This window comes from Miniopterus schreibersii (genome assembly GCF_964146895.1).
Source record: "Miniopterus schreibersii genome assembly, chromosome: 6".
NCBI lineage: Eukaryota > Metazoa > Chordata > Mammalia > Chiroptera > Miniopteridae > Miniopterus > Miniopterus schreibersii.
In genome coordinates, this window is record NC_138107.1 from 23694723 (window position 1) to 23722538 (window position 27816).

Sequence of the window (27816 nt, forward strand, 5' to 3'; positions counted from 1 at the left end):
CTATTTCTTTTCTATACCACTTTCTAAGTTACTACTTTTAGGAAAGAACATCTATGGATATGTTTTACTACACACACACACACACACACACACACACAAAGAGGAGGGGGGCACAGCTACATTCTTAAGTCCAAGAACTTGTCTGGTATATAAGGATTCAGGGAAACGTTCTATTCCTCCTCTCAGATAATTTTCAGGACAAAAAAAAAAAAAGCCCTAATATAATGTTGTAGTGAACTGCCTTATCCTCTTACCTTGGTTTTAAAGAAATTAACTTTAGAGTTAATTTCTTTCACATCAGAGTAGGCTTAGGTGAGTCTGTGATAACTCTCTAAAGTGCTACAAAAAATATGCTAAGGGTTAAAAAAGATAACTGCTAAAGAATCTATGTACTCCTAAGAGCTCCACTACTTTCTACAAATAAACTGCAAGATCTTTACATGAAAAAGTACTTTGCCAAGCTTTTAAACCAGCATGTCATTTAAAGCATGCTCAAGGAAAGGGCATTGCTGACTACAGCGATGATTTCATGGACTGAGAAGAGGAACTTTTCTGATATTGTCCAAATTCCTTATCTCTCAGTGGTAACAAAATACCTATCAAGAGAGACTGTTCCCCTAATCTAATCCACACACACACACACACACACACACACACACACACACAGAAGCTTAAAATAAAATAAAATTACCTCTCAGGCAAAGTTTACCAGAAGAGCTTAGTAAAAAGTACCAAAATAACTGAACTTCAGCTTAAGTGGGAAGAAAAAAATTACAGGCCTGGCAAACAACCTCTACTTATTACGAGGCTGCACCCTTCACTTTCGTACCTCATTCACCACTCACAAAAAGCTAGGCGCTATCACACTGCAAAACACAGCACAATGTAACTTCTCCACTTCCAGAGGCAGAGCTACTGAGACAGAACTCTCAGCGCAGTTTAAAATGTCCTTAATATGAGCTGAGTACTTCGCAGACCACAACAATATAATATTGTGTTTGTACCTTCATGACTAAGCCTGTTCAAGCTTAATAAATCCAATGTAACTGCCCCTAAATGGCAGTGTCTTAAACCACAATTTGTGTAAAAGCTGAATGTTCACATAAATTCACAGTGGAGGCATTCTAACTGACGGCAAACAGCCACCATCTGCACAATCAATAGCAGGGGTCCCAACAGCTGGGAATCATCATTCCCCAAACCGGCCCCTAATCAGTTCGTTGTAATGATCAACTTATCGATATCTGGCATCTCATAGGGTATTAGTCAACACCCCCACGCCCCACCCGAATAAAACTGGATTTGATCACTGTTAGAAACACTGAGTGACCACTCTAGAAGCACAAACTTTTGGCATTGCAGGGTTTCCTGTTTCCCCTAGTTACCTGAACTGACTGAAAGCCATTACAGACTGTGTCCAATACTCCTGCCCGGGCCCTTGTTTTTCTGGGAGCTGCTTTCTTTCTCGCTGCTCTGAATTTCGAGGAGCACTGCATATGGACCACCTCCATCTCCTGGGCAGAGAGAGGAGCCTCCACTTCCTCTTTGGATGCTGGGTTGGATTCTTCCGAATCACATCGTGTTAACAGTGTCACCTTTTCTTCTAAGCTCCTGCTACCACCGTCTGTATCATTACCCCCCAGATCTAAACGAGAGAGCCCTAAATCCTCAGGAGAATCTCCCATACACGCCCTACTTTCTGCTGTGATGTGGCAGTCTCCCGGTCCATATGTTTTCCCTTCTTCTCCGGGGCTAGAAATACACTCATTTTCTCCATCTCTTGGCATAATTAATGGGTCACATTTAACAGTGCTCTCTTTCAGATCATTCTGCAGGCAGCAGTTTTCACCATGGATTTCCCTCTGACCATTTACACCATTTGTTTCCCCTAGCGGAGAAACACCATGTAAAATCATTCTGAAGTTCTCATCGGGGTGGGCACTTCTGCATGAAAGCAATGGGATTTTCTGTTCGCTAATGGAATTGACAGAAAAAACTGGTGCATGTTGTTCTGCTAGATGGATATCTTCAGCAGAAGACAAGCTTCTGATTCGTGACTGGTCTCCGGTTAAAATGCCCTGTTTTTCTTCCCTCTCTGCTGGAGGGCTGCACAAACCAGAGTCGTCTTCCTCCGACGTGAGAGAGTTAGTCCCCCACCTGCACTTGCTGGCCTTGGTCACAGCATCTGACGGATCAGTAGGTTCAACAAAGGAGCTTTCACTTTTGTTTGCATAATCCATAAAATTGGCTGGGACAAACATTCGCCATGACCGCCTATGCTCTTTCTTTTCGGCGTGAGATTTGGCTTTGGGCAATCCTGTGGTTCGAATGATATCGCTATTTAGTTTGAGCGCATCAAAGATCATCTTTTCATCTAGTGTGTGCGCTTCCCGGCCTCTCAGCTCGAGCGCATGGGAAGAAGCAAGGGCACCGTTGGAGCATAAAGAACTAACATCCAGTGTCCTGTGACTGTAGGGTAAAGTCCGATCTCCAAAATGCCTGGAAGACAGGCTACCTTTCGAACCGGAGTCTATCTGTTCGTTCAGCCTAACCGTGTCATAGATGGACCGCTGCGGGACGTAACAGTCTTCAATGTTCAGGTCCTCCTCTTCTTCGCCCTTCCCTACGCACGGGGGATTCTGACGTAAACAGTCTGGCCTGCTGAGTGGCTTCCCCATTTTGTAGAAAGTTAAAACAAATATTGCAGCTCTTGAAACAGAAAATAAGAAATAAGGCAAAGCATCTTCCGAAAAAGTGTGTCTCTGAACAGAACTATAGAGTGTCTTTAGCATAAAGACACACGCTCAGAGAACATATGCCGTAATACATGAGGTGTTTAAGGTCATCATCAGTGCGTCAGTCCCAATGCAACTATCCTTTTACCTGGTAGTTTTTAGAATGATTCTAAAAAATAAAGTGCATCAAGAACACAGAGCAGAAATCTCCTTCCTCCCCCTTTCCCCAAAGTTCCCTTTCACATACTCCAAAAACACAGGGGGGGGGGGGGGGAAACAAACACACACTTAACAGTGGCTCAAACAGAACATTCCGTTGTCAGTTCATTTCCCTTTTTAGTCTAATTTTGCATCTGAGATTTCCAGATTAAAATTTCCAAATGAGCAAGCATTTTAACAGGCCGAATGCTAATTTAGGCAGAGCTCTGGTTAACTGTAATCCACTTAGAGATGGCTTGCAAAACTTCATCTCCTTTATAAATAAACCACGCTTCAGAAACTTAAAAGACAAACACAGGGACCATGTATTGTCAGCTCAAGGCACAGAACAGATCTTCAGAGAAAAACAAGTCTAATGCTGTAAGAAAGTAAAATTTTTGTTTTCCTTTTTTTTTGGGGGGGGGAGCAGCTATAAATAATCTGGATTCAAACGGCAGTTTTTCTTCCCATATTAAGCGTCTCTGAGGCTAGTCAGAACTACCCAAAGGGGAAAAAAAATTATACTTTTGGACAGCAAGGTCAGTACAATCCAGCAACTGTTGAAAGTAAACAGTTTAGAAAGCATGGTGTTCTATAAACTCTCCTTAAAAAAAAAAGAAGAAAAAAAAAGCCATTTTTCCAAAGTCTTATCTGATCCTCTTTAGGAAGGCTTATTCCACCTGAGGCAACTGCAGCAAGAAGAGCTCCGCGTTCCCTCTAAGGCACCGGCAGCGTCATTCACATTCAGGCTCAACACCGAGACTACCGTGTCCTTTGAAACTGACCAACGGTGGCCGCGGTTTGTCTTTCATTTTAGCTACAGCCGCAGCTCTGCAGAGGTGGCGGCGCAGGAGGCCCAGAAGGAAGTCCAGCGGGGACCCCCCGCGCGGCGCCCGGCTCCTGGGGCGGCGGGGCCGGGCAGGCGCGTCCGGTGCCCGCTCGCGCCCGGGCAGCATCGGCTCCGCGCCCGCCGCGCCGCGCTCCGCTCCGCACCTCCCCCGCCGCCGCTACGCGCTCCCGCGACCCAACTTCGCCGGCATCTTTCCTTCTGACTCGCGGCCTCTCCTCCGAGCCGGCGAGCGGTTTCAGGGGGAGGAACCTAGAGGCCGGGAGGCTGCAATGCAACAGCTCGCTGGTGACATCAGCGCAGAGCAGACCCGCTGGGGAGAGGGGCAGCTCGGGTTCAGCGGCGCCCCGACGCGCGGCACCCAGTTCAGGGGAGGGAGGGATACGCAGGGCTGGCAGGGCTGAACCTGACACCAGGAGCTCCGCGGGGGGGGGGGATCATTTCTGAGCGTGTCCGGTGACAGGGCTCATTTGAATATTAAAATGAGAGAGAAAGAGCTAACAGGTTCCTGCCCTTCCGTGGAAACCACACTCCCCCCGTGCAGCTGCAGGCTCCGTAAGATCTGCCGTGGGAAGCGCGGGTCGCTTTGAAGTCGGGCGTTGTGTCGCTCCTTCTTAACACTCAAGTTCAAGTCTAACTGTTCTCCAGGGTAAATTATTCCTATGGCAGGGTGCCCCGGGCACCGCTGACATGAATATTAGTAGTTACTAATAACCATGCAGTCCTCTTGAGGTTAACAGAGCAAGAGCAGTAAGTGACTCCAGATATTTCATAAACAAAATCACATGCACGGGTTTTTATCTACTGAACAAACACTCTTAAAATACTGTTTGGAAATAAATTCAGCAAGGCAAGCCTTAGCCTTTGGGGGGAAAATTAATACTCTTATATAAATAAAATCAAATCTATCCATCCTTTTATTTTACAAAATAAGCAACACTGCCAGAGTAGCAGATAGAGTTATAAGTGAGGGCAGATCTCTTTTCTCAGTCTCACAAAATAACAATTGAACATAAATAAAACTGCACAGACCCCAAGCGAAGAAGGAAGTTCTAGCAAAAACAACCTTATACTTTCTCTGATACTTTTACAGAAAAGACGTAGTAGAGAACTTTTGTACCTTTAATGAGAAAACATTATTCGAAAACTATTTTTACAAACCTAAAAATTAAATACTTTTCAAAAAATCTATGCATAGCCAGAACTTTATAAGTAACATACCCATTCAACAATTAGATACAATTCAGTATGTGGTCATCAAGTTGGAAAAAATATATATAGCTATCTATAAAGAAAAAAATAAAATATCCATCAATATCACAATATCAATGCCCATTTTTCATAGACAAGAAGTGAAATATTTCAACAAGCACTTGATCCTATGGAGTTCAAGCACACAGACTGTTCTGAGGTGCTGACAATGAGAGAAAGAAAAACATGCACACAAGTTACCATGTCTGAACAGTGGGTTGAGCACTTGGCCAGGAATGAAGAGAGATTAAGTCTTTTACTACCAACTGCCACTATCTTTTTGTTGTTGTTGCTGTTGTTAATCCTCACCTGAGGATATTTTTTCCATTGATTTTTTTTTTTAGAGACAGAGGGAGGGAGGGAGAGGGAGGGAGGGAAAGGGAGGGAGACATAGATGTGAGAGAGACATCTATGAGAGAGAGAGAGACATCGACTGGTTGCCTCCCACACAGCCTGGTTGAGGCAGGGATTGACTCTGCAACCCAGGTACATGCCCTTGATGGGAAGTGAACCCGTGACCCTTCGGTGCGTGGGCCAACGCTCTAACCACTGTGCCACACCAGCCAGGACCCAACTGCCACTATCTTGACATGTAAGCCTAGAAAGCTACTTATTCATGGCAATATTAATAATCAAGTTTCCATGAAATGTGGATGAGTGCCCTTTCTCTAAACATTCTAAGATACTCACAGAACTTTTCATAAGAATGGCCTAATTCAGTCTACCTTACACTCTAACTCTGAGTCATCAGTCAGAGCAATATGTAAGAGCAATATGTAACCTCACATTTCAGGTGGATAGTACATTTTTAAAACTACAAAGGTCATTCATTCATAAATTCAACCATTCATCAAACAGTGCTATCTGCCAAACCCCATGACCGGCACTGGCAAAACACTGATGAAGTGTCACTGTCCTCGCACAACTTACAGGACAATGGAAAATATGAATGAGAAAACACAGTTTGCAAGTAGGGAGTGCTATGGAAAAATGTCCTCTAGTTGATTATGTTTAAGTATATGCCATTTATTTAACAACTGAATTCCTATTTTATCAAACTGATTTTGACTAATTCTATAAATGGTATGATTCAAGTTAAAACTTGCACTATTATATCGGTATTTAGGACAATAACACATATATATGTTATTTTTGACAATTATATATATTTATGACAATTTTATATATATCTTGTTACTTGAAACCACATTCCAAAGAAGTATCTAGATAACATGAAAGAAATTATATTTAGAACAGAACTAGACTGGTTTACTTTTTCCTCCCAAATTTAGTTTATACAACTATTTTAAATATTATTGTCTCTGATGTTAATAAAACCAAGATGTATTAAACTGTGTTAATTATTAATCATGATATCTAGAGCTCTCACATTTTCATGAGAGAAATACAGTGACCAAAATTTTCTAAAAAACTGTTACCACTATTATTTCATACAATGTTAAATTTTCTCACTGCATTACTTACTTTGCATAGTCTACTAGATGTGATCTAGCTAAAGTATGTTCTAAAGGAAGATGATCTTGGAAAAGTGCACAAAAACTAATTGAATTATAAGCAAGATAGAACACTTGCTCATTTTATATTTCCAAAGTTAAGTTAAATCTTTAAAAAAGGAAGTCCCTGAAAAATCTTACCACCAAGTACAACAATCCACTTCACAGAGAAGTTAAAAGGCTAATTTTATCAACTGAAACATGTAGGTTTTACAGCTGAAAGATTGGCGATATTAAGAAATTCATTGTGTAATTAAGTGGGAAAATGTCTGTGTGATTAAATGAAACACTATTCATGAAAACTGACAAAAGTATTCTCCTGGCCCAATAGCTCCTGAAATCTCGATTAGAAGCCAAAGAAGAGAGATGTTTTTTTTGCTGTGAGTACAAAAATCGGCCTCAGGAGCAACAATTTCTCTTATTCTTTCTAAAACAGACCATTAGCTAATGAAAACTGAAAGCATCCTATATTTTTAGTCTTCAAATTAATAGAATTCCTCACAAATGGCTAAAAGGGTTAATGGGGATAATCATCAGATGAATATACAATAGCTACTTATTTCACTGGAAAATAGTTTATATTTAATAGAAAGTAGGCTATTCAGACCCCACCACAAAAGCAAACAAATTCAGAAACTCTTAATGGATTCATTGTCTGATCTTGATGAGAAGTATCTTTAATAAGCACTTGCTAGTCTCCCTGTAAGTTACTACAATACTACTAAGACTATGTTTCCCCCCCATCTTCAGTATGCTAATTCAGGTGACAGTGGATAAAAAATATTCTATGTAACACAAAATGATTCTATATGTAAACATTATTCATTGAAATATATGATATATGTATATATAACTTCGAAAAGTTGATTTTTTAAAAAGCCATCCAGCAAGCAAAACCCATATGCATGTTAATGACCCCATTTAATTTCCTTCAGAGAAACAAAAACCAAACCAAACAAAACCTGAAAACACTTTTCATATTAAAACACTGACAAAAGAAATAAAAGTAATTTTGAAATTAAGGAAGATATGTAAGGAACAGGATGTGAACACAGACATTTTCTGGGGTATCCTGGTTCTTGAATGTCTCCAAAAGCTTTTCACTTCATTTACAATCACAGCACTGACCTACCCTAGGTTATTAGTTCATGACTGAGTAAAGACCTAGATAAATATTTAAAAAACATTTACAGGTCAAATTAACAACAAAGCAAATTCTTCTCTATCTCTCTCACACACAGACATAGACACACCTTTAAGCAACTTTCCACATTAGTTAAATAAATGTTGTAAGTATCCTTTATCTAAGGGAGGCCTGTGATGATGACAGTAAGGTAACAAATACAGTTTGATGCTTTTTAAGGGATCACTTTAAAATTGGTGATACAGGATTATCCTGATAACAACAACAAATACAAATCTTGTAAAATCTTTGGCAGGAACTACCCTTGAACAACCTATTTTCATTCCTCAATCTTAAATGAAGTAAAAGAAGTTGAGAGGCTATGTAACATAGAGTCACAGCGTTAGTTAACAGCAAAAGTGGAAAGAGAGCCCACATTGCCAAGTGCCCTCTGGACAGCCCTTTCGGAGCAGCACAGCATATTCTTGTGCGGTGCAGGAAAGAGCACCCACCTGTTATGCCGACACTGCAGGTGACAGCATGAGGTATTACTAATACCACACGGCAGACTCGCTCCTGCTCTTAGTAATGTTATACAGGTAGTTAGACAGACACGAGCAGGGCAAGGACAATGGACCAGGCACAGAGACTCACCAGGGCAGAAAGCCCCGGGTGCCTAGCAAAGGGCAATACTGGGAATACAAGAACCTCACCCCCAGGGTAATTTATTCTCCCCTGGCATAGCTAGTCATGCAGTTTAGAACCTTTTCCGCCCTGAAGATACCATCTAGACCTCAGCTCTATCTCAGCCCCAGGCCCAGAAAAGCAGCAAAACCAGACAAGTGACTGCTGTGGCTGCCTCAGGACCAGCTACATTGACTAATGACCCCCTGCCCTGGCACAGACAAATCAGTGGAGATGACAACCCTGAAAGAGCACACCTGAAAGGCTGATGAATATTCTATTGAGACACTCCCCTGAGAACTCCCCTAACACTTCCCCCGGCCTGCAAGAAAGAGATAAATATGCTCAGGACAAAGGACACCAGCACCATCTCCATTACTCCAAGGGGACGCCATAAGACTTGGCAACCAGGGGACCAATGGGCAGCGACAGCTCATCCAGGCTTACCTCCTGAACTTGTCTCCAAGGTCCCTGAACCTGTTTCCAAGGCCTCCTTTTCCCCCTTCTGACTTTTCAGTGACCCAAAGCAGCCCAGCCTAGGCTCTCCTGTTACGTATTCTATGCTCTTCCTTGTTTCACTGTCCTAAGTATATTTTTGTTGCAGTCAAATTATTGCTTGCTTTTCTACACTTTGTCTCTTGATTGCAATCTTTCCCTTAAGAAGACAAGAACCAAGGTCTCCTCATCTCTCCGGTAACAGTAGCTTGGTGTAGTCTCTGCTTCGGTGGGGCTTCTCTCTTGCCCATCACAAGTGATATTCTTTCTTCCCAAAATCTTAAATGCCACTTTGATATAGCTGTTTAAATAATGTGAACTTCCTCTAATGCCCATGTATCAAGTTACAGTTTCTGTTGTGAAAATATTTTCACCTTTAAAAATACCAGAAGGTATCACACAACCTCCTTGCTAATATACTCTCATTAACAAAAAATCCAGTCAAGTAAGAATTTATTTTTCCCTATCAGAAACCTCTTCTGCAACAGCTTTATTTAATTTCTCCTTGCTCTCACAAAAATGGAGAGCAATTCATCATTGACCTCCCTCTATATAACAATATGGGCACACTTTAAAACTGCTATTAAAGCATTTTTTGGATAGTTTAATTTGATTTTTAAAAATATGGTGTTATCACAGAGGCTGTTTTAAGGTCATCATAAATATCTTAAGATATTTGCAAATTTATTTCAGCAAAATTATTTACAAATAGTGCTGAAACTACTTGGCTCCTCTAGCCTCATGATACCTGGCATTTCAGTTGATCCATACTCAAGTGATGATGCCAAGGTTAAACATGTCTCCACCTGGACCAGAGGAAATTTATTACAGTATCATTAGGAATGTGTTCTGGTCTTTGTGGTTTTGACTTGGCTTAAAAATTCTCTGTTCTATATAATGCTATTTTCATTTTGAAAATAAAAAATAAATATTTTTGTTTCAGAGAGACTTGTACCAGTGATATTTATTTTTTTGTGTGGGGACAAAATGAATTGCAATCGAGGCAGAAATAAACAGCAGGTTCTGAGTCAAGACTTTTTACCATGGCCTAGATAGAGGTGGGAAGGGGTGTATATTTAGCTAGAATGTGACTGTACATGTCGTTTAAAACATCAAGTTTCTTTGATCTTCACAGAAATTAAATCAAATCAATATGGTGAAAATGATTACTTCATGATAATCAGAAAATCTGATTGGCTGTTGATGACATCATTGGAATTGCCAGGGCATGTTCCCTGTATATGGCTGGTTACATATTTCCTTGATAAATAAAAATGTGGAAACATTAATATTACTTAATAATATAGATTAGATTTGAAGATAATCTTGACCTAGGAGTCTTCAACAGGACGTAGGGACGGGGGAACACCAAAGGACTTTTTTACTTTCTGCCTCAGAATTTATGACAGTGTGCATAGAATCTGATGTAATAATAGCAAAGTGTAAGTAAAAAAACAGTACTTTTGAGTTATCAACAGTAATAGAAAACACCTCGCACTTCAGACATTTTAGTCCAATGACTAATACTTAGAAAAACGTATGGTAAACAGAACTTACACAATCAAAATAGTTCAAAAACTTTAACCTAACACAAAAGGTAATACGAATCTATTTTCAAAACTTAGAATAGTTTTCACTGACAGTGAATTAGAACATGTGGTTCAGAACAGCATTTATTTTTAATTATTATGTCTGGATTAGTATCTTAAATATGAATTAATTTTGTCCTTTCAAGGATATTAACTGTTACTTCTTAGGTTATGTTTTAGGGGAGAAATGGAAACTGAGAAAGTCTGTCCTACCTACCTACTTTAAATAACCCATTAAGTTCCTAGTGAATATAAGGCACCCCCTACTGAGGAACCGGGTAATAGCTATTATTAAGTTTTAGTCCAACTCTAAAGGCAGTTTATTTTATATTTTTAAAAACTGTTATAAGATTTTATCGGTGACATTAGGTTAAGCTACATCTCCCAAAAAGAGTAATGTCAAACAGGATTATACTTTGAAGTCTATGATAAAAATACCTTCAGTGCTTTTCAGTTTTATTTTTAGAAATTAGAAGAATTAGCAGTTTGCTTCTTTTTTTTTTTTTTTTTAGCAACACTATTAGTTTTCCACTCAATACAAATTATTCCACTTAAATTTTTTTTTAAATCTTTCTAAAATATTATGTTAAAACTAATATTCAACAAAAGCCTAATGCTCAACATAAACTAAACTAGGATCTGAATGGTAACCTAATTTATCACTTAAGATACAATCACTAAGACAATGAAATGTTTGATTCCTCCTGGTCATCACAGCATCTACGTATCAGTCTCTAGGGCAATTTCATACACGTTTATCTCATGTCACTCATAGCAGCCTGCTTAATAGAGCTTTTTCCTTCAAAGGGTGTTCCTGGTGTTTTGGATTAAAGTGAACAGTGGCTGCCATTCGGGCCACCCAAATTAGGTCACAGCAAAGATGAGCTGAAAATTTCCCAGAGAAAATATCAGATTGCAACATGATAAGTAAAGCTGACACAAAACACTGCCTTATTTCCGTCTAAACATCCAGGCTCTCGCATTTACTACTCGTGTGACCTTGGGCAAGTCACTGTACCTACCTGGGTCTCAGCTTCCTTACAGTAAAACGGGGATAAGAAGAGCACCCACCTCTCCTGACTGTTAACAGGATTAAGGCAAAGAGTTTAGAAACATGCTTGACACATAATAAGTGTTCACTGTTGTACATGCTACATTTTAGAGGTCGAGCACACACACACACATAAACAGAGTTAGTGATTGTATAAATTACCGCATTATTTACTATAATAACAGTCTTGTTCTTTTTTTACCTATGACACTGGACTGTATTTAAATGCAGATGATTTGTCCACTTGGAAACTTTTAGTTGAGTCACTGGGTCTCAAGACACTGATGGTATGTCATGATATTCTTTATTACTGAATGTCATTAAAGTCAATCAACTCCCTCCAAAGATATCAGAGAACAGACAGACACAGCACGCTAAGTGGTTTATTTTCCTTCACAATCCAATAAAACAATCTCTGTAACCATTGATGGTAATGATGCTAAATTTAGCACTTTTCAGTTTGCAAAACACTTTCAGTGCAATGGTGAAAGGGCTCCTCCTATGTCTTGCCTTTTCTTACTCTCAAAAGAATCCTGCCACGGAGAGCCACATTTCCCCCTGACCTCGTGCAGTAGCACCGTTCCTTTGGCCCATTTTCTCACAGGTAGTTGAAGTAGTGGAGGGAAATGAAGAAACCTGATTGATTGTTTTTTTCAACACAAATTCACAGGAAATCTAGAGAAGTGAACATGTTTCACAAAGGCACTAAACATGCTTAAATTTCCTGAGTAAAAAGACAACTTGGTTACCGTCCCTTAAGCTTTCAAGTTTTGTCCACGTTTTACAGAAAATTCCAACGTTTCTGATCAGAAGAAGACTCACCACTCCTCAAGCTCTCCCCCAGGATCAGGGGCAGCAACAGCCACAAAACTCGGCTTTTCTCATACAGAATTCTCTCCTATGAAATCTTTACTTTGCAAATCAGAAGTATGGCAGTTTGACAGGGTAATGAAGGAACTCAAGTCAACAGGAGGTAGTTTCCTCCACCTTTAAGAATCAAGATCTAAATATAAAATCACAGATGTTGAAGCCCTGAAGGTACCGGGCTTCTAAGGCACTTTATAAAACAGCAAATAACCATAATAGTAAGAAGAAGAAAATAAAGTGATTTTGAAGTTTTTTAAATCCAGTCACCCAGATGACTGTTATTAAGGATGAGCAAGGGAAACACTATGTCAAATATAAAAGTGCAGAATTTAGAAGTCCATGTCATTTACACTCGTTTCTCATGGGAAACAATTTGTGGCTTTGCAAATTCTGTTTTTATTTGGCCTTATTTTATCCTTAAGCGCTAATGGTGGGACTCCTCACCGCACTGGCCTCTGTTGGAAAGTAAAACATACCTCATAAATAGAACAGGATCTGTGCCAACCCTAACAGTTCTTGAGTCCCGTGCAGCAAATGCTTGATATTTAGGAACTTCTCTGTGCAGGGATGGACCTATCTTTGCCCCCTGTTGAGATGCAACTTCTGTGCTTACTCTCATAAATGAGGCCACCTCTAGTGACAATGAACCAGGCCCACCATTTTTACTTAATGTTTCATTCATTAAGCACCACTGAGTGCTATCAAGTGGCAGACATTCCTCGGCATTGAGGAGCCTATCGTCCAATCAAAAAATAATTTACTCCTAATCCCCTAGGGCATGAGCCCAAGATCTTTATTTTATAAAACCAGGATTACAACATGGAACTCCGCTCTTCAAAAATATGAACTCTTGGAAGAAAAAAGTTTACAAAACCAAATTCAATTAAGAAGGATAAGAAGACCATAAAAAAGAAAGAGCAGGAAAAGACTATAATTCACCGCTAAAGAAAATGCTGGGAGACAAACATGAAGAGAACAAGCTTTTCATGTTATGGAATGGCCTCTGCAGCAGAGTTCAAACCACGGCTCTGGTCCCTCCAGATGTCAGTGTGCATGATATAATAAATGGACTCCATGATGTCAGTTTCAGGCTTCATGGAAAAGTGCTGGAACTTTTCAAGCACCCTTTTGACCTCTTTGTATCATGTCAGGCCGTACCCCATCAGGGCCCAGGTCCCCAGGAAGCTGGGAAGTGCCCCATGTGCCTGGATATTCCCCCCATTTATACTCATTCAAGTACAAACACTGCGTGACAGTCATATGAGAAGGTTCTACAAAGGAGACAATCTCCTTTCTACAACAGTGAAAAATTTCCTTTAATAAGAGTGCTCAGTAAAAATGAAGAATTCCCTACCTTGAACACATTAAGCTGTTGGTTGATGGTCTCTGTTTCCATAGCTACAGGGCCTTGAGACTCCTCAAGTTCTTCGGCCTTCTGAAGCAGAATAGAAAATTCCTTCAACTTGCTGTAGAATTCACCAAGACGCTCAACTGTCCCTTCAACCTGCTCTTCTCTGGCTTGTGCTCGGTCCAGCAACTTTTTGCACTGTTTGCTTAAAGCCTCCAAGTCCCTTTTGATTCCCACAAGATCAGGAGAGGTTTCTTCTGTGGCCAGCATCATCTTGCAGGTTTTGTTGGCATTGTCGTTGTTAGCTATGAGAGCTTCCAGTTTCTTCAGAAAGGCCGTAATAGCCTCCTTTTGCTTTTGCAACGTTTCCACATCTCTTCCCACTGGGGCCATGCTATCCAGTTCATCATCATACTCTGCAAACTGAGAAAACATTTCTCGGATGGTATTCTGGAAATGCCCGATGCCCTGAAGCTTGGTTTCTAAGAATGAACACTTCTCATCAACCTGCTGACTTAGGGCATTATGCTCTTGAGCTAAGGTTTCTACTTGTAATAAAAGATCAGAGGCTCCCTTGGAGTCTGAGGCTTCCACCACAAGGTCCTGTGCAAGTCCCTTGGCCAAATCTACCTGTTGCTTCAAGGCCTGAAGAGATTTCTGCTGAGTCTGCAACATGGTCAGGTGTTTGTTACTGTAAGCCTGGGGTCCTAGGGAATCATAGACATCTAGCTGTTCCTTTGCACACTGAAGCTGCCTTTTAGCTTCTTTGGACACTTCTTGAAACTCTTTAAACTTCTGGGCCATGTTCTCCAAAGAGAATTTCTTACTGTGAAGTTGTTCAGTGACCATGTCGACCTTCTGGTTCAGTGATTTATTCTCATCTGTAACGACCTCCTTATCTGTCTCACAGGCACTGAGCAAGCTGTTGGCCGCGTTGTTCAGCAATTCTACCATCCCAAAGTGCTGGTCCATTTCCTTCTGCAGAGACTTTAACTTGGCAATCGAATTCTCTGTTTCAGCAGGATCCAGGTAGAATTTTATCTCCTCCAGGTTATTTTGACATTTATCTATCCATGGCCGGAGAGTCTCTACATGCTCTTTATACTTGAGGGCTTTCCCCAATGAATCTTTTACCTTGTCTTCTCTTTCTTTCACCTGCTTATTAAATCCATCCCAATTGGTTTTAATTGTGTTTAGTTGTAACTGTAAGGCTGCCTTCTCAGACCCTTGTGTGTTTAATAACAGATTTTCACCTTCCGCAATGGTTCTTTCGTAACTACTGCACTGAGTAGTCAAAGTTTTACTAAAGTCTTTCTGATCTTTAATTAAGGACTCCAAGACGTCAAGTTTGGCTGATATTGGGTGAGACTTGTTCAGCTCTTCTTTCTTCGTATCCAGCCAAGCCTGAAAATCTCTGGACATCTGCTGAAATTGATGAGAGCTCGCACAGGCCGACCGAAGGTGCTGGACATGATTCTCTAAAAATGAAATCACAGGCATGTTTATTTTCCATCAAAATGCTGATACAACCTATGAAAAGCTAAAAGGAAAAATCACCAAATAAATGTATAGGACTGTCCAAAAGCAAGGGTTTTCTCAGCGCTGACTTATAAGAACTGCAAGTGAGCTTAAGTTATTGACAAAGGGGGAAAGGAAGCAAGAGGTGGGAGCGGCAACAAGAAAAGAGACAGTCAAGGCGAGGGGGGAGGGAGAGGAGAGGTCCCCAACAGAGGACGGCATCAGTGAACCTGCATAAAGGTGCAGTGGCGGAGGACAGGTGGAGGGCAGTCACACACGCCGCCTGATGTGCAGAGTCGTCTCCGCTCCCGTAAGTGGACGCGACCACTGTTCACAGTTCTACGTATGCTGATAGAAAACCTATCTCTTATCAAATATGACTGCCTCACTTCTATGATTTTTACATCATTGCGGAGACAATTTAATGAAGCACAAGGAGTGGCATGGGTTTGGGTCTCGCCTCAACCTCTCGGGGCCTGGAAAACCCTGCGCAAAAGGGTTAACCCTCTAAGCCTCGTATCCCCAAATGTAAACTGGCAACATTAATAAAAGTTGTTGTGGCCATTGAGGGATAGTCCATGTAAAGTTCTTAGCTTAATGCCTGTCACATAAAAGTGTCCATGGCAGTAATAATCATCATCATGATCTTAATAGCTAATGTTATCAATATACCCTGTCAAAGTAAAGGTGTAAGCCCAACAGATTGTTTTGATCAATAAGCAAATCCAATCGACAAAAAAATATAAACGGAGTGTTTACTAGTTGCGAGACACCTAGTGTTACTTTTCAAACGGGACAGACGTAACAGTCACATGTGCTTTTCCTTGGCAGGCCCTTCTGAAGTCCACTAATTCACTGCTGCCGCCTCTGGCAAACACTGCTCCACGTGTCACAGGATCAGGGCCACAATGGCTGAGAGGAAAATAGAGCCAAATGCTTCTCTCACCCATTTCTCTAGAAATGCGAATTTCTGTGACAGGGTCAGGCAAAATAACTGCAGATGACAAAAATGATGCAAAGCCTTTTAAATAAGGCCATTTGTCTGTTTTCCTGGTGAAATAAGTCTGTCACACAGCAAAAATGTTTACATCTTTTAAAAATCAATGTGGGTCCGGCCAGGCGCGGCTCAGCAGTTAAGCATCGACCTAGGACCCAGGAGATCAAAGTTCGATTCCCGGTCAGGGCACATGCCCGGGTTGCGGGCGCGATCCCCAGTCGGGGGCGTGCAGGAGGCAGCAGATCAATGACTTTCTCATCACTGATGTTTCTCTCTCTCTCTCTCTCCCTCTCCCTTCCTCTCTCTGAAATCAATAAAGATATATTTTAAAAAATAAAAAAAATAAAAATCAACGTGGAATACCTGAAATTTTCATGGGCCTTCGTTAAGTGGATTTTGCCAACACTGTCCCTCCCTTGTCTGCGTGGAGTGACCCTCACATTGTGTGCACATGCACACACCTGCTCTCAGTAGTGGTGTGAGTGGCCTCCTCTCCACTTACGCTCCGGATGGGGACAGATTCTCTCTAGGGTCCCAGATTACTGGCAATAGCTTGGAAATAGGCCATCTACGATCTCTATTTCTAGGAAATTTATGTGTTAAAAGAAGAGACACAAACCTGCTTTTTGTTCAATCTCCTTAAATGATTTTACGATGCCCTCTAGTTGCCTGCTAAGTTCTGCTTTCAGGTACTCTTCTTTAACCAGGGCTGACAAATCCTCACAGAGGGCCTGGGCCACCTTTATCTGCTTCGCTTCCTGATCTATTTCCTGCTTCACTTTTTGGGCTGTTTCCAACTGCTGGCTCATAGCATCAGGGTGTGTGCTCACAGCCACACTGCTGCTGAGTTTGTTATCCAGATCACCCAGTTTATCAGAAAGGCTTCTCAGCAGGCTTTGATATTGTGTGCTTTTAACAATGGCTTGGTCAATCCAGTCACATCTGTCACTCAACTGTCCTGTTAGGCTGTCCCACTTCTGGGTCACAGCTGCTAGCTGCTCTTTCACAATCCCATGGAAAGCGGGGTGTTCACCAGGTCGGCTCAGGATGCCCTGACCAGCTGCTGTGAGCTGCTCATACTGAGGTTTCCGGGTATCAAATTCCTGCAGCAGAATCTAAGGTGAAGAGGTAATGAGGGTAGATAAACACACAAATTATTGAATAATTAATTGCAGAAAACACAGCTTTAAGTTTCTAAAGAGACAGAAATGCTACTGATTTATCTCGTTTTTATTTTTGAGATTTAGTTACTGCTTTCCTAGTTTTTATTTTGAGGGCAGTGCAATTACCTTAAAGTAATCCAAAAAGCTCTGATACTTCACAGAGATAATATTTTACCCAAAATAAGATCCCCCAAAGGGGAAAGCAAAGGGAATAAATATTTTCAGCAGTCTGGGCCAAAGGAACAAAAATTCATGTACCAATTTTCATATACAAAGGGAAACCCTGCTATTGGACAAGTTCTCATCACACTACCACAAATTTGTTTTTCCTACTTGTACTTTTCCCTTTGTAGGATTTTTAAAATTACAGCATTTTACACCAAAGGGTGTTAGGCTAGATTAACTCACGGGGCATTGATTTACAAAGGTTCTTTTCACATAAGATTTATTGACAGTTTTTATAATAATGGTTTTAGCCAATAAGTCATGTTGCTCAGAATGCGCAAGCTCAGCACTGGCTCTCATTACAAAACGAACGATCCAAACATTTCCTTTTCTTTCATACAATATTTTATCTATCTCTAAGAGACTACCAAGATTGGGGGCAATTATTTCTCCCTGTTTATTTGCAGCTTTTGTTGCCATTCTCTTCAGATTAAAAATGTACATGGATTTGTATCTTTAGCGGACAGGATCAGCCTCACTGCTCTAATACCACTAAAGAAATCTCTCATTGTGCCCTAATCACACATAAAGAAATCTCATGGCAACCACAGCGGAGCTTCTGCTGGTACGGCCAGGCTGACTTAACTGTTATGGATTTTTTTTTCCTCCCCTTGTGGATTTATGTGCTTATAAACGGACTAGTCTAACTAACCCTCTGGGTTTCAAGGTTCCCTCTCCACTTCCCTTATTCTTTCTCTCCCTCTTCTTCTGCTTCTCCCCCCATCAAGGCTGTATTGCGTGAGTTTTAGAAGTTTCTTTATCTACTTCCATACTCGAAATAAACAAAACCTCAAAGGAGTAATTTCTAAACAATAAAAAGCATATACTAGCTTCTCATAAAAAGGTTATTACTTATACGATCACATTAATACTTCAAAGAAGGCCCTCTGTAACGAGAGTCTGCACAAACCATAATCCGACTGAAATGATCAAGGGACCTGACCCACTCCCGGGCTCAGTAGACTACTCTGGGATGCCTCACAGCTTTGGCTCTCTGGGGTTTCTCATTAACCTCAGGACGGTATCTTAGGGGCATCTGAAACATTACAAATACGCTCGAAGGCGGCTAAAGCACATACTGTCCAAAGCTAATATATCTGTGATGAAAACATTTGTCTTGTTAAGTCAAGCGATACTCACCTGCACCTGCTGCCTTTGTGTGTTTAGCATATTTGGGTCAATGGACAGGGGCCCGAGAACACTGACCATCAGTTCTTTTTCCACAAGCCACTGTTTTAACTGAGCCTCTACGGTCTGGAATTGAGTCAGGTTATTAGAGGATTCTTCCAGTTTTTGTTGTCTATCAACTGTTAATTGATTGAGTTCTTGCCACTTAGAGTCTAAAAGAAAATGGAAAACTGGTGTTTGGTTTTTATACACTTAACATGACTCTACAGGAAGACTGCAGGATGTGACTCAGAGTGATATATAATGGCTATCATTCCATATTTATAACTTCTTACAGAGTTCATTAAAGTCTACCCTAAGAGAATGAACTGCATTTATTGATAACAGATTTTATGGCCCTGATGGCTGTGTGTCAAATGAAGTAAAAGGAAAGTAAATTTGAATCTGATTTTAGCAGATAATGAAGAGTATGGAATATTCCCTAAAGCAAAGAGGATCCTGAGCTCCCTCATTCCTTCTAGAAGTCCTCTAGACTCTGTTAATTCAACTATAACTGACCTGCCAGAACAATGAACATTAATCTTTTTCTTTAATATTAAATCTCTAATGATCAGTTCTAGGCAAGTGACAACCAAATTTTTGTATCTATAGGCAACCATTCTCTTCCATTCAAGTTGCATGTTAGTAACCAGCTGCTTGAAAGTTACACTAGGAAATCCCACCGACCCTTTAAACTCAACATTAAAAAAACACACACTCAACTCATTATTTGACTCTGGATGGTGAACACACAATGCAATATACAGATGATGTATCTTAGAATTATGCATATGAAACCTATATAATCTTATTAACCAACGTCACCCCAATAAACTTAATAAAATTTTTAAAAACTCACTGTATTCCTACAGAAATTGGTGGGCTTTTCTGACTTTTAGATTTCTTTCAAAGGTTATTCTCTCCCCCACGTCATTGAGATGCAATAATTCAGAATGCTCATGACTCTCCTAACTCTCCTATATCCTTAATCCTAAAACTTTAAACCCATCTTTTACATTTCCAATGCCCTAACTCCATTTTAGGCCTCATCATAGTTTGCCCAGACCAGTGGCTCTCAAACTTTAGCTACATTAAAGTCACCTGGAGGAATGATTAACACAGGTTGCTGGGCCCACTCCCAGAGTTTCTGACTCAGGAGGTTTGAAGTGGGGCCTGAAATTTTCTAGCAAGTTCCCAGGTGCTGCTGCTGCTCCCAGGAACACACTTTGAGAGCTACTGAAACGACCTGGACTACCAGTCTTCTAACTGATTTCCCTGCCATTAGTGTTCCTCAGCTGCAGTCCATTTGCTTCTAAAATAATTTCTCTAAAAAAAAAAAAAAAATCACTTTTAAATATGTCACTTCCTGTGCTAAAATCCTTGAATAACTAACTCCTCACCACCTAGATGATAAAATCTGAAGACCTCTGCTTGACATTCAGGACCTTTCACAAACCAACCCTGGTCTACTAACCTTAGAGGTTTTGCACTTCAGAATGAATCCTCTGATCTAGCCCTGCTGATCTTACCAATATCACCGAAACAGGCTTCTGCTCACACAGGCCCCTACCTGACATGTTCTGCCTCCTCCCCATGTATCCCAGCTCTACCCTTCCCTCACAACTCCTCTGGATTTTACCCTTTGCTAGGAAGCCTTTCCTGTCCTCCCCACCCTCCAGAGGGCCTGCTCCTGAAGCCAAGTTATTGATCAGCATTTGAACACAACACACACTCAATAAACATTCACTGAGGGATATAAGTAATTGACCTGATGGATATTTTTCAGCTAGCATACTATATACTAAAGGCCTGATTTTAATAGACACCCCCCCTCCCCAAAAACCTTACCTAATGGTATCATTCTATAGGACAAGTTGTAGTCAAATACAATCTGATAAAAGTCAAAACAATAAACTGAGAGGGAGAAACACCTAAATCTTATCAGGAAGCTTTTCTGAAACACACATTCTTCATTCCCACCCCTATTGTAAAATGTCTTAATACTATTCTCCCAAGTAACTCTGATATTCAGGGTGAGAGCCGCTGAATTAGAGACAAATTCATTATAATGCAACAGGACTCTCTATAGTTGGTTTAAATACACCATGGAACATTAAGATCCCTTAGGATAACCTTTTTCAAACTAAAACATACTTACAGATTTCTAAATTTATCACAGCATATCTGACTCTAAGGAATGACAATTTTCAGCTAAATATAATGGAATGATGGAGAGTAAAATAATTCTTACTATCATCATAGCAAACACATAGCATTTACTATGTGTCAGGTATTAGTCATCTGAGCTGTATACACACTAACCCACTGAATTCTGGAAAGCAATTCTATGCAGCAGGAAAATTAGTATCATTGTCTTACATTCATTTTCCACATTGTTATACTAATGAAATGGGGTGTTAGGGTAATAGGGCTTGTGAAAATTCTTTACCAAGGAGGAACAGCTTATACAGGGGCAGGATTGATATGGGAAGATAACCTGGATAAAGAAGCAAAACCACAAGACTTCTGTGGGGAGCTACTTTTTAATACTGGTTGGGGGAGAGAAGAAGAGCATGGAGGAATAGCTGGAGAAGCCCCAAAAGGAACCTCATGGGAGAGAAAGGAGCCTACCTTTTCCAGACAAAGAAACTAAAAGGAATATTTTTAAGTTAAAATATAACAAAGCATAAAAAATTAGAAGCACCAAAAATCTAGTAAAAAATAAGCAATAATGAAAACGTTACTCAATGCACAGCATGTGATTAACTAGTATCTACCTTCTTCATAAAAATAAATTTAAAAAATAATAGAAAAATAAATTTAGTTATTGTGTGCAGCAAAAATCCAAAAAATACCCACAAGATAAACTATGCCAAGTTAGCACAATTTAATTTGAAATGACACTTTTAAATATACAAAAATACACAGTGAAACAGTAAAGCAAATCCCAAAATAAGTTAGGCCATTGCATAAATGTTTTCTGATCAAGATTAGGACTTAAAAAGAAAAAGTGAGCTTCTGTTCATGGAGTCTGGTGTAAGTAACATCACATACCTATCTCCGTCAACATCTGTTTCCATTTGGGGGCCTCAGGAGTATTCGGGTTCTCCTCCAGCAGCTCTGTCAATTTGTCTTTCAATTCCTGCACTTTGTTTACATTTTGCTTCAGTTCTGCCTCAAATGACTAATAAGGAGGGAAAAATAAAGTAACTGCATTAAAGTCTGTCAACATCAAAAGACAAAAAAACACACTTATGATAGAGAACGTCTTTCTCTCGCATGACCAAAAGAGGAAAAATTCCACTGTGAAATGCTGAAGTGGGTGAGGGCCTGGATTCAACAGTTAGTTACTTCCCTTCTGGTTCGCACTAGTCTTCAATTACCTGATAAAAGAATCCCAAAGAGGAATGCTATAGCTATAGAGATAATGACCCATCCCCATTACCTAGGGAGAATTTCATATTATTCTCAAACAAATCCTTTTTGGGAGGGGGGAAAGATGACATCAGAAAGACTGAAATTAACAAGATAATCACAGGTGGAGGTGAGCGAAGGTGGGAAAATAGTGACAGAAAGAGACTTTGCTTGGGGACAATGGGCACATGGAGCAGTGTGCAGGTGAGGTTTTGTTGAAACCTGTATGGTTTTCACAAACCAATGTCACCCTAATAAATTCAATTAAAAAAAATAATAATAATAAAATACAATCCTTGTCAGATAATTTAAAATCGGAAGGAAGGGAGGAAGGGAGGAAGGGGGGGAGGGGAGGGGAGGGGAGGGGAGGGGAGGGGAGGGGAGGGGAGGGGAGGGGAGGGGAGGGGAGGGGAGGGGAGGGGAGGGGAGGGGAACCAGTGTTGACAAGACTGCCAGATTTGAGACTGTGCTAGTGAATAAGCACTTTTCTGGACAACACGATACAGAGTTCAAATATAGGTTAGCAATTTGTGGACATTTCTGCCATCACTGCCACAATGTAAAGCCATTTTCCCAATACTGACAGTTGTAGAAAGAAACACTGTCTATGAAAGAAGGGGAAGCATGAGCTCCCCTATTTCATACTAAACAGAATAGATCCCTAATACACTTAGCTCTTAAATAAATCTTTTCCAATAGATGATGGGTTAAAATCCCAGACTTAAACTGACTTAAAAGTGGCAAAGCTGCTTATCCCAACAGTTCACTCAGTTTGATAATGTCTGTGTGCAGAAATAGGTGATTGTTATGATCAGTCTCTACAGAAAGGCACATTAAAAAAAACTGGCAAATTATTTGCTGAAGCTTATGGAGCAAGAAATCAGAACAGGCCTCCTGAGCATCGGGGCTCAGTTCTGAAGGCGAGTCTGTTCTCTTCCATGTCTTCAGTAAGTGTACCCCCAGAATCTACCTTATTCTGCTCAACTTGGGTCTTCACAGCTTCCGTGTCCGTAGGGGTAGGTGCCTGCTGCCACGTTGCCGCAGTTTTGTTCATCTTCTGTAGCCACTGCATCATTGCACTTGATTCTTCCTGAGCTTTTTGCAATTTGGTGAGTTTAGTACTCAGTTCAGTTATTTTGTCCTTAAGTAAGAGGCCAAGATCTTCATAACCATGGCTTATATCAGTCATATCTTTTTTAATAGCTGTTAATCCTAAGAAGAACAAAAATTTTTACATGAACATATTTTCAGGATGGTTAGAGCAGAGCTCTAGAAAGAAAAGTTGGCTGACATTCCCTTCTACTTTGTCAATATTAAGCCCACTATGATCAAGTCATAGAATTTTTGGAAGTAAAAGGTGAGATCATCTTATAATGCTGTTTAATGACAAAAATAACTTAGAGACATTACATCTGAAATGAAATAGGTATTTTAAATAGAATAAAAAACAAAAATCATGAAGTATTACTTCCTAATTCGTCAGGCATCAAACTCAGGGAAGTAGCTAAAATAATATGTCAAGTGACAAAATATCACAAATTAATCAGGAAGAAGGAAACATAACCAAATGCCAAATTGAACTCCTGATTTCACTAATTTCAGATGAACAAAATTTCATTGGATGTCCTATAAATATGATATTTATGGAGAATGTGACTATTAGATAAATATCATTTCAATTCAAGTTTGAAATGTCAATATAACTACTATTCACCTTTAAAACGATCTCCTCTCAAAAAAGAATACCAATTTATTTCAATCAATAAGCACTTAAAGTTACTATTCACCTTTATTTGCCAAAATTTCCTGAGTATCTGTGGCTGGCCCTTCACCATTTAATATTACTCCACCTGCAAAAATATTAATACTGAAGTCATCATAAATTTCCATTGTATTTATATACATTAATAGTAGATGACATTAAATCAAACCCCTGGTAAGCAGTAATCATCTAAGCGTGTTATTACTATTTGAAAATGTAAAATATTGATTCAATTTCAAAATTAAATGAAGGTACAAAATCCCAAAGATCAAGCCATGCCCTCTGTCCTATACAAAATTTATTTTTAAAGTAGTAACAGGATCACTTTAAACATTACAGTTTCATTAAATTAAGATTATATACATTGCTCATTAAATATACATTTATAATACAATTTTGTGATGAAGTTTCTTTGTTGGTAAAGTTACTTTAGTGATGAAGTCTGCAAAGCTCAGAAGTTGCTCAATATGTGTACTGCACAGAGCATACATGATTGACAGACAAAAAGAGCTTCTGCCTTACTTAAGGAATTAAAAATTGTCTGCTGCAGGTACATAGTGTTAGCATGAGTTGAATAGAGGGACAGTGACGTAAAATAACATGATAGAAAAGTTAAAAGTAAAAACACAGCCCTATTACTAAACTCACATCATATCAACACAAAAAGAGGAGAGCACAGTGGCTATGTGAGTGCCTGGGCTTTGGCATATGACTCACCTAAATTTAAATCCCAGCCCCACTAATTACTAGCTGTGTGAATGGACAAATTAATCACCCCTTGGCCAAACTGATGGAGATGATAATACCTGTCTTGTGAGACTACTATAAGAATTAAACACAGTAAACCTATTGCCTACAAAATAGAAACTGTTTGGTGAGTAGTAATTATTATTTCTCTTTAATTATATAAACATGTAGCATTGGTACTTTTTTTTATCATCAAAATATTAAACAAATAATTAAAATTTCTTATTCAAGTATGTATTGCCTACCTATCCAAAACACAGACATTTCCCAAAACTAAGCACATGAGAACGAGTCTAAATAAACAAAAACATTTAAATATCTGAACCTTAATCTAAGTTTTGTCTCTTTAAAAAAAAAAAAAAAAATCACACACAAATGGCATTTTAGATGGAAGCGAAAATATCTCATAGATGCTCAAGATTAATTCCTACTATGCTTAGTAGTCACCAAGAATGGGGAAAAAATATATTTTACTATTGCAAATATAAAGTGGACATGAAGAACTAAAATAAAACACAATAGAATTCCTTTTCTTAAAAATAAACTTGACATTTCAGGAAATCTGATTGGGAGAGAGAGAGCATCACACCATATATAATATGAGTATCCCCTGAAATGGGATTAATAGAGTGGAATAAAAGGTTGGTTGAGAGGCCCAGCTGGAACATCTCCCACAATGGGGACAGCTGGGGGGCTGGGCTGAACAGATAAACCACAGAAACTCTCAGAATAAAGATATGAGATCTGCCTTCTGCCTATTTTTGGGTTTAAAAACAAAGCCTGATATTGACAACAATATAAGTATGTTTTGAACTTAAAACTGTTCCCACAACTTAAATTAATTTTAGAATCATTCTTTATACACGAGTCTCCCTTTCTGTTAGGGAGAGTGATTCAACCATGATAAAGATTGTGATATTGGTTAAAATATTATATAATTATTTTCTTTGAGGAACTATGTAAGGAATAAAGGCAGACGGAAATAAAATGAGAGGTCCACTCTACAGAAAAGAACCAGTTTCCTTCCCTCACTTCTTCTTTCCCAGGAGACCAGACTCATTTCTTTATCAAATATTTCAAAGAGAATTTTAACATCTCCATTAATTAAGAGTAAAAAAAACCCCACAAAGTGAAATCTGATCTTTCCCCTTCCCCAATATAATGTTCTCATTCTTACAAGTTAATTTGGCTACATTTTAGTTGTAATCTTTAATAAAATAAAACCTAAGAGGGATCTGAAATTTGATGAGCACAGATACTTTTCCATGGCAGCTTTTATTTAGCATGTTTATAGATGCCATTTTGCCTGCTATGTTCCCTTTATATTTCTGAGATTATTTTATAAATTAATTTAAAAAGGAACACACACAAATAAAATGAACATGAGTGAGCCCAATTCTCACGGTTTTTGCCATGAATGGAAATAAAGCACTTACCTGATTTAACTGCTGCTATTGCCTTCGCAGGGGTAGTCACGGCACTTATTAGATTACATAGTGAAATCCCACTGTCATTTACTTTCTGAATCTCTGGTGCTTTTAAACTCCACTCTTCTTGTAATTTCTTGAGGTATAAAAACACATTATTTTTCAGTCTTTGCGATGTTTTCGAAGTTACACATTATAATCCGATTTCTTAAACACGTTTTAAAACAATAATGATTGTGGGTCCCAATTCGTGGGGGAGCGGATGGAAGAAAAAGGCACCATCCCTATTTGCTCCAACAGCCCAGGTGACTGTTAACACTGTTAGCAGTGAGAAGTGGAGTCGGGTCCAGCCTGCATTCTGCTCCTAGCCACCATGGAAGTCAGCTATTCCTCGCTGCCATAGGTTCTAAACTGTCAACTGTAAGTATGGAAAACTATACTAGGTAACAGTAAAGTTACAAGGAGAAATGTACTGGAAACAATTAAAAAATGGGAATTCAGAATTCCATTTAATGGTGAGTTTTAATCATCAAATTTTCAATGATTTTTTTTTTTAAACACGTACCTCTACAAATTTGGAACATAAAAATTGGCATAACTGATCGTAGGTTTGGACAAGTCAGATGACAGAAAGGCTTGGACACTTCGTACTAGAGATTCAAATAACTTCTACCTTCAAATACTGGTTATAGTGACATATCTAAGCTACAGTACAATGTTGAGTTAAACAGATAGTCTTTTATTTAACATGATGAGAAATGGCGTAAAAAAAAAGCAGAGACTTGGTGGGGAAGGAAACTTAGATACTATAAAAGTCAGCAACTCATTAATACATCTCTTTAAAAAAGCAAATTAATTCCTCAAAAGAAGTTGTTAACCCTACGCCATGATTTCCAAATATCACCAAAATATACTGAACATACATGAAGGTCTAACTTATGTGATACTAAATAAAAGAAAACCGCTATTAATCTTAACCTCTAATTATTGGCACAGGCAAATGAGAAATTAATATTTGATACAATGATTCACCTTAGCTTCTCCCAAAGACTTTCCTAAATCTTCTGCACCAAAGGAAGGCTGCACAATGGGAACTCTTTCTGTTGTTTCTTTGATCCATGACTTTAATGATTTAACAAGAACTTGGAAAGCATCCATCTGTCCTTGACAAGAAGATACAGCTTCTTTTCTAGATAACAGAGATCATTGAAGAATTTAAGCCACAGAAAGCAGATGCTCCAAAGGGCTAATTACTAATAATTATTTTTACATCAGGTGTAATATCAAGAAAAAAATCTTCCCCCACGTACACTCTAACCATTTGATACAGGAGGAAAGGTTGATAGGTGGTAAGTGAAATCAGCTAAATGACGATTCGTCTATTTCTCACAGGCAAGGTCCACAGATAAAGTTAGGAGAAGTAAAGAAATCTGTAACCCATATGTAATGGCACTCTATAATGCTACATAAGCTCTAGGGCTATATAAACAGTTTTAACATTATTTAGATTCAATGAGCTTTGATCTGTCCACTTTATATGGTGCTTACTGCCAGCAGGCTCAGAACCAGAAGGGAAACATTTACACATCACAGACACGGGGAAAACGTAATGCCACCTAGTGGTTTCTACGCTATTACTACAGTCACTTTAGTGGATGGATAAAAGCAGGTGCTTTAAAGCACAGATTTCAGTC

General features: G+C 39.4%; 1 protein-coding gene across 10 annotated transcripts in view; it reads right to left on the minus strand.

Moving 5' to 3' along the window:
* Window positions 1–27816, minus strand: part of DST (dystonin) — a gene marked incomplete at its 5' end in the record, with an annotated part of 396243 nt that overhangs the window by 72861 nt on the left and 295566 nt on the right. For all 10 annotated transcript variants that reach the window (XM_081141256.1, XM_081141254.1, XM_081141253.1 and 7 more), the window contains 8 exons: window positions 13709–15180; window positions 16837–17332; window positions 18746–18945; window positions 21827–21956; window positions 23157–23398; window positions 23974–24036; window positions 26132–26258; window positions 27155–27311. In XM_081141256.1, coding sequence (XP_080997382.1) covers window positions 13709–15180; window positions 16837–17332; window positions 18746–18945; window positions 21827–21956; window positions 23157–23398; window positions 23974–24036; window positions 26132–26258; window positions 27155–27311 — 2887 coding nt within the window. The remainder of the gene's footprint in view (window positions 1–13708; window positions 15181–16836; window positions 17333–18745; window positions 18946–21826; window positions 21957–23156; window positions 23399–23973; window positions 24037–26131; window positions 26259–27154; window positions 27312–27816) is intronic.